Genomic DNA, 7405 nt, shown 5'->3' on the forward strand with positions numbered 1-7405 from the left:
TTGCCTGCAAGAGGGAGGGAGAGAGGCAAATGTCTCTCTGATGGCTTTTTGTTGGCTAACGTTAGGTGCTTGTGCGGACATTGCGAGTCTATGACGTCGGCGGTGGACAGCATGTGTTGTCGAGAGGTGGATGCCTATTGGGCCGTAGTTGAGGGTTTAGTTCCGACCACGGATATTACCTGCCTGACGCTCCATCCCGGCTTTGATGCGTGTTGCCTCAACCCGTTTTCACTGCAGGTAGCATACCTCAACTTCAGGCAGGAGCATGGCCCTCTCCAAGTCAACAGACCAGAGTATGTTTAGACGAAGTTATAACACCACATGCCTAATCTATTATAGTTGTCAGTTTTCTACATAAATAAACTTTATATCAAAAGAATGTGCATTATTGATGCTGAGGTTTTAGCAGATTTTCAAACTCAGATGTGCATACATACAGTTGAGGCTCTACAATTAACGTTACCATTATGGAATAGAATAACAGAAAATGTTACATCAAATACTTATCACTTAATTGTAGTGACTATAACAGGATTGTTAATATCATGATTGCCCCCTTCATTGCTCTAGACAATTCCGATACACAGCCTACAGGCAGGTGGTCCGATGGGCATATGGGTTTCTGGGCAGGGAGATCAGGAAGGCGATACCTGCTTGTGTTGTGGTCGCAATCAGGAGGCAGTTTCCAGAGGAAGGAGGAACATACAGAGGCTTCCAATGGCCCCATATGGGAGGCAATCAATAAATATGTATTTTTGTACAAAATGAACACATCACACAAATTGTCTTGGTGTATAAAATGTATTTCTAATTTCATTGACAGTAATTAGGACTTAAAACGTGAATGACGTTCAAGATGGTGGCCGACTGCCTCATCCTTGGCGATTTTATGATGCGTGGAAAGAGGGGCAGGTGCAGCTGAGGACAGGATGGCGCTGTCTTCTTTGAGGGCCTGTGGTGACCTTATATATCCCTCTCTCAGGGAGACCATCAGGGCTGATGCATATTCTTGATGAGGGAAACAAATATTGAATCACATTCAGTTAAAGGGATACTCCACTTTAAGATGAAAATTCTGTCATCATATAATCACCCTCATGTTGTTTCAAACCTGTATGAATTTCTTTCTTCTGCTGAACAGAAAGTAAGATATTTAGAAGAATATCAGTAACCAGACAGTTTTTGGGTCCCATTGAGTTCCATAGAAGGAAAAAAATTTACTATGGAAGTGTTACTGTGTAAACTGTCTGGTTACTGACATTCTTCTAAATATCTTCCTTTTTGTTCAGCAGAAGAAAGAAATTCATACAGGTTTGAAACAACATGAGGGTGATTATATGATGACAATTTTCATTTTAAAGTGGAGTATCCCTTTAACTAGTTAATTCATTGAGTCACCTAAAAATTATCATTAGAAACTGATCATGACACTGCTCACCGTATGATGGTTTCTCTTTTATGGGTCGGACGACCCAGCCACCCTTACGAAACCGGGGGTAACGGACTGCATAGCGCACCTCACCATTGTTTGTTTGCGCTACGTCTCTGTCTCCATTGTTATTGTAGTGGAGGGCCGCTAAGAGAAGTCTGTAGGGAAAATTATACACTTGAGTATTAGGTACCACAACTAAACCAATGTAGTGTGATACACCAGCAATACAATACATTCCAGCATGAGGTTAGTGAGGTGATGATTTGATTCCATGATTATTTATACAGACAGTAGGCTATGCAATGCTGTTGTAATTAACAGTTTTGACCTTTTTCAATGAGGTTTTGGCTGCTATATTAGACTGCATTAGCTGTAGCCATATTCATCCATTAACCTTCATCAACATTTACCTGCTGTACATTCCAAGAAAAGAGAAGCCGGTGTGCTTTGGCGCAAAGTGCAGCATGAGTGAATGGAATGCCTCCAAGGAAAATGTTTGGTGTTGTGGTGAGAGCTGTCGAATATCCTTCAGCAGGGCCTTTCTGGAAGCAACACTTTCCAACTTTATCGCAGCTGTTGATCCTGTAAAAAACAGTGTATTTTATAAGTACTATTATTATTATTAGGCAATTAGTAGTATACTCAAACAAATCTTTGACAAGCACAATGCAAATGTGACCTCTGACCCCAATTGTACAGTCTATTGTACCTGGTTCAAGCCACTGCTTGTCTCTTCCCTCTCCTTCCAGAGGTGGGTGTGCACATTGCGGAAATGAAGGGTAGCTGTGTTCATGTATATCCTGAACATGGTTCAGCATGCTCTGCCACTTGGCCTCCATCTTATCAGAATCGCCATTTGGGGTGGAAGACGCAGTCCAGTATAAATGGTTGATGATGGCGGGTCTCCATAGCTTCAGGTCCTCACAATCCTTCTCCTTGGCCACAGTATCCAGTGCTTTTTGTAGACCTGTTCCAGAGCAGAAACGTGAAATATTGAAAAAGCTATTAGAAATCACAAATAACATCCAAACTAAGCAAAACTACGGCACCGACATTACGTTACATACTTTTCCCAATATGCCAGATGTCGTAGAAATGCCTCGTTCCTTCTGGACACAACTCCTCACGGACCCACTTAGCAACCTATAATATGCAACACATTAAGAATGAGAACATTTACTTCAAGTTCACAGTATAGTTTTACAGTAGATATTATGATATAGAGATCCATCTATCTATTCTGGTCTGTACAAGCATCTTTACCTGCCGATTTCTGTCAGTTATTAGGGTTGACACCTGCATGCCTTGGTCCTTCAGGAACCGCACACTGCGCTTCAGACCCTCTATCTCACACCAGGTGCTGCTTGGGACCTCTGAGCTCTAACAAAAAAAAAAAGATTTGATCATATCAGTAGCTTTTAAACCTGACACCTGATTTATGTGTCTAGCATATTATTAACCTACCTGGACAAGTTGAAGATCCAAAACCTTGTTTATTCGGTCTTCAATCAAGGAATATGTTCCATATTTGGCACAATGTCCAGGAGAGTCTGATCTATAAATATATAAAAGACAGGTTTTTTTTGGTTAATGAAAAAAAAAAAAAATCACAGACACTTTAGGTATCTGTTAATACTGTGTTGGCCTGTTTTCTGTATCCGCAATAAGAGCCGAATCATAATACCTGCAGTCACCAGAGAGGATCAGTCCACCCCCAATCTCCTTCAGCTCTCTGATGATCCCTCTCTGCTCATTCTGCCAGGCCTGCACGATGGTAGGAATTGTGTAGAGGCGCTGATGGCGGAAAAAAGTGCTGGCACTGATGCACTGCAGCCCAAACAGCTTCAGCATTCGGATGGTCTGAGTAGCCAAGCAGCCCGAAAAGTGAATGGCACCGCTGAGTAGAAGATTGCAGGCTGGCATGTTTCGGTGCAGCATATTTTGATTCTGCCAGTAACGCTGATAGCCACATGCTGTGCAGGCCTGACCGATGTATATGAAACAGGAAATTAATACAACTACTAATACCATTAATGTATATAGTACAAACACAGACCAAATTCAAAGTCACTCACACTTCCTCTGGATTTCCAGGGTAAGGCCATGATTAAACTCCAGACAAACAGTTCAAAAATATTCTCTTACCTGCTTGATTTTTATGTAAGTCCCTTCCTGGAACTCTATTTGTCCCTGGGTTTCTCCACAACAGACCGAGCAAACAGTGAACAGACACATCAGCTGGCTTAGGCAAACAATGAACTTGTCAGCCACACTGGAAAAAGAAAAGGAGAATGCTCATTAATGCTGACAGTGACAATTTGTGGACACAAAATCACAATAAAAATAGGTATTCATTTTTTTTTTACTTGAGGTCATTGAGGGATTCCTGTATTGGCTCTTCTGGATTCTCCTCATCAGATGTCTCACTACTAATCTCCTCGTCTGGGATCCATGACAGATCAGAATGGTCCATGACATCAGAGGATGATTCGTCCTCACTTTGGACCGAACTGGCCAGTGGAGTTGATGTTTGTTGCTCAAACCATTCAGTCTGAGTCCCCACACTAACCATTTCAGGCTTTACCTGAACAGCTAAGATGAACATAGATTAATGTTAGTTGCACAACATCACATAGTCAGTGGTAACAACACATGCACAGCCACAACACTACAGTCCAGTATGAAATGTCTTCTTTATACCATTAGAAGTAATTTGTAAATGTTTGTGCCACATACAGCTAATGATACATACAAGTTACACTACCTGATGAATGTTGCAGACATTTGATGTTGCACTGTGACCCACGATGAAGGACTAATGGTTCAGTATTGTGTAGAGAGAAGCCCTCTGCATCTTCAAAATCTACAGTGCTAGGTGCATCTATCACTTCATTACTGGCTGCACTCTCTGCCAAAATCTGAAAACATAGCAAAATCACACAATAAAATAGGATACAAACTTAGTTACCAACTGGATCAGTAATAAATCAGTAAATAAAAAAGAAATATAAATCCAAAGCAACTCTGACATGTCAAAAACCTTCATTCAAACACATTACTAAAAGCATTTTAGAATTTGATCATTTGAAACATGGCAAGTCACCTCTGACATGGATAAATGGCTTTCAAACAAATGCCTTCTGTACAATTGTGGCTTGTTTGCAGAACCAGCATTATAATGTCCCAGGGAGCTACAACAATTCGTTATTTCATGAATTAAAAACAACCTCAAATCGAATCTAGGGGATTTCTACATATTGAGTAATACATTTGGACCTTGCAATTTACTGGAGAGTATAACGTTAGCTTACGGGGATACAAAATCAGGCGGGAGGAACAGTTTGAATTGAAATGCGGGGGAAACGGGAGAGTTAGGCTAACTGTTAGCTGCCTGCCAATAGCTAAGTTATAGCATTGTGCAAACTGCTAAATTCATGTCAGAAGGCAGACAATTACGACAACCTGTCCTAAAGCTCAGTCTCTCTCCCGCTCTCTGTATTATTATACTAAAACATTACGAAATCACACAAATTAAGAGTTAAAATAATTAAAAGAAAGACTTACTCTGCTAAGTGCTCGTTTTCGTTGCACATAATTTCTCCCGCTCTCTGTATTATTATACTAAAACATTACGAAATCACACAAATTAAGAGTTAAAATAATTAAAAGTAAGACTTACTCTGCTAAGTGCTCGTTTTTGTTGCACATAATTTCTGCTAACGTTAGCACTTGGTCCTCCAGTCCCGCCCGCGCCAAAATCAGGTGTCAGTTTTGATGGTGGACTTGATTCCATCGAGTGCACCGAGGGAACAGCATCAGTGATCAGCCTCACATGTTCCTTACTCCGAAATCCCATCCGAGATTCCAACAAATCTCCAGGTCGATAATTCTCCGGAGTGAAATGTGCGCCACAAACGACCGAGTGTACGGTGACAGACGCGGCAGTGAAGTCTGCTCTCTTCACCTGAACAAAACGCACCCAAGAACGAAAAGCCTTGTTTTTCCTAGAAGGAAAATGATGGACACGATGTCCTGACAGGCTGGATTTTGTGCAACCAGCACAAACACAAAAATTTACCATTATGGCTTCTCTAAAACTCGATCTAAAACTTTCTCTGTCGCTCACTACTGCTCTAACTACTACACCCACAATGAGAGCGCTGGCTGAACGCGAGCTCATGTTTACCTCGCCCTACGTCATATGACGCGTTGCTAAAGGGGGAAAGGCGTATTCCAGAGCCTAGCACATTTTCATCAAAATCTCTACAACCAATTAGATTTCATTAGGAATTTCTACATATGTGTTTTTAAAAAACCTCTTCAGACAATATCAAGTATTAATTCAGTTATAAATTTAACCTGCAAGTTGCTCTTTAAAGCCTCACTGCACTCTCCTTTCTTTGTGAGATCGTTGTTTGATGTCTAACGTGTGTGACCCTGCTCCTGCTCCTGCTCCTGCTCCTGCTCCTGCTCACCTGGATATTGTCTTCACTCGGATCATCACTTCATCACATCACATCACTTCACGGATACCATTGCTGACCATCTAGTCCTTGTGTCACCAGTCTGCAGCTTCATCACCGGACATTTGTGCTTATATTCAATAAACAGAGTTTTTACTTGCATACTTGCTTCCGTCTTCTGTAAACATGACAGTGTGTTTGTCTCCATGTCGTCGAGACGCTGTTATTTTCATCCCGGAGTCCAATCACCTTTGTTTGGCACTGAGCGCATGCATATGTAAGAGGCGTGACCTTTCCAGGCAACGTGCGCTAAGCTGCTGTCAAATCACAACACAGGATCCGCCGGCACAATCAGAACTCATAGCGTATTTCTGAAGGAGGGACTTCATAGAACAGGGAAGCCATCAGCCCGTTCTTAGGACAGTGAAAACAGCGGTATACAGATGAGTAAATTGTGTGAAAAATACTGTTTTTTTACACGCGAAACATGAACACATGTTATATTGCACACTGTAAACACAATCAAAGCTTAAAAAACACACGAAAAACGGGACCTTTAATGAGTGAGAGAATCGTGTCAAAATATTTAGCGCATGTGAAAGAAAGACGCAACTGTAGCCTACAAATCGGTTTATTTCGGGAACTTTTTTGCCCCATGCACATTAGACATTTGCAAGAGTTAATTTTTTTACACAAACGCAATAAATTACGCAATTAATCTGTTTTGCAGTTCCTGACTTTAGCTTGCAAATTGCTGTTCATAGGCTTGCAGTGCTTTTGGACGTATTTGTGCGCAAAAAACGTGCTAAAAGTGTAAGCCCGGAAAAATGAAGCATGAAGATGCAGTTTCACAATACATGAGTTACACTTACGAATAACAGTACAGTATATGATGCAAATATGCGTTTTTCTGTAGGCTAGAAAGAAACCGTTCGTCAAGTCTGCCCCAAGCAGTTTCTTCCCTTACGCACCCCGGATCTTTGGTTCACTGCATTTTTAATTGTATTTTTAAAATACTCAGCAATGGTGTTGACTTATGTTTTCACATGGTTTGTCTTAAAGTATATAGAAACGCCACGTAGACATATAAACTACATTAAAATGCTTGTTTTTCACCACAGGGGGACTTTTAAGGTAGCCTAAGCAGACTAATTCTGTATTGGATACGGGATGCAACAGGGTTAAGGTTAAAGTCCCCCTTTAGTTAAACATTGCTAATGTCGTACAAGCCATGTTTGTGATTGCCATCTCAGAGTCAGAAAGCTGCCTTCTAAAAATCAATATCCTTAGAAACACTTTGAACATCATAGAAAGTCAATGGAGAAAGCCATATAGTTCACCATAACATCGTAATATACATTGTATCCCAGGTGAAAAGGAAATATGTCATGGGATGTGGGGAATGAACCCAAAAGCAGACGAGGTGCAGACACTCAAGGTTTATTTATACACAAAAACAGAAGAAAAAAAAAACACGAGGGGGTAAAACAAGACAGGCGGAACTATTAAG

At 41.0% G+C, this 7405-nt stretch overlaps 1 protein-coding gene across 2 annotated transcripts; it reads right to left on the reverse strand.

Annotated features, from left to right (window-relative positions):
* Positions 1 to 784: 784 nt before the first annotated feature.
* On the reverse strand, positions 785 to 5810 carry LOC308680746 (uncharacterized protein). 2 transcript variants are annotated; one of them, XM_081349041.1, is made up of 12 exons: positions 5112 to 5810; positions 4197 to 4350; positions 3799 to 4024; positions 3578 to 3704; positions 3117 to 3415; positions 2897 to 2987; positions 2696 to 2812; positions 2500 to 2575; positions 2142 to 2399; positions 1843 to 2014; positions 1439 to 1587; positions 785 to 1008 (listed from the first exon to the last, which is right to left on the reverse strand). In XM_081349041.1, exons 1-12 carry the CDS (start codon positions 5610 to 5612, stop codon positions 827 to 829), a joined length of 2352 nt encoding a protein of 783 aa, XP_081205167.1. In that variant the 5' UTR covers positions 5613 to 5810; the 3' UTR covers positions 785 to 826. The 2 variants fall into 2 exon arrangements, with proteins under 2 accessions (XP_081205167.1, XP_081205168.1); XM_081349042.1 differs by having other exon boundaries at positions 4197 to 4938; positions 5055 to 5810.
* Between the last annotated feature and the right edge of the window lie 1595 nt (positions 5811 to 7405).

This window comes from Scardinius erythrophthalmus, assembly GCF_964197995.2.
Source record: "Scardinius erythrophthalmus genome assembly, chromosome: 20".
NCBI lineage: Eukaryota > Metazoa > Chordata > Actinopteri > Cypriniformes > Leuciscidae > Scardinius > Scardinius erythrophthalmus.

Coding starts and splice junctions, on each gene's coding strand:
- LOC308680746 (XM_081349041.1), bottom strand. CDS start 5,612: ATGAGCTCGCGTTCAGCCAGCGCTCTCATTGTGGGTGTAGTAGTTAGA. Junction 2,576..2,695: donor TAACTGACAGAAATCGGCAG/GTAAAGATGCTT, acceptor TGCATATTATAG/GTTGCTAAGTGGGTCCGTGA. Junction 1,588..1,842: donor TTTCTTGGAATGTACAGCAG/GTAAATGTTGAT, acceptor TTTTCCCTACAG/ACTTCTCTTAGCGGCCCTCC.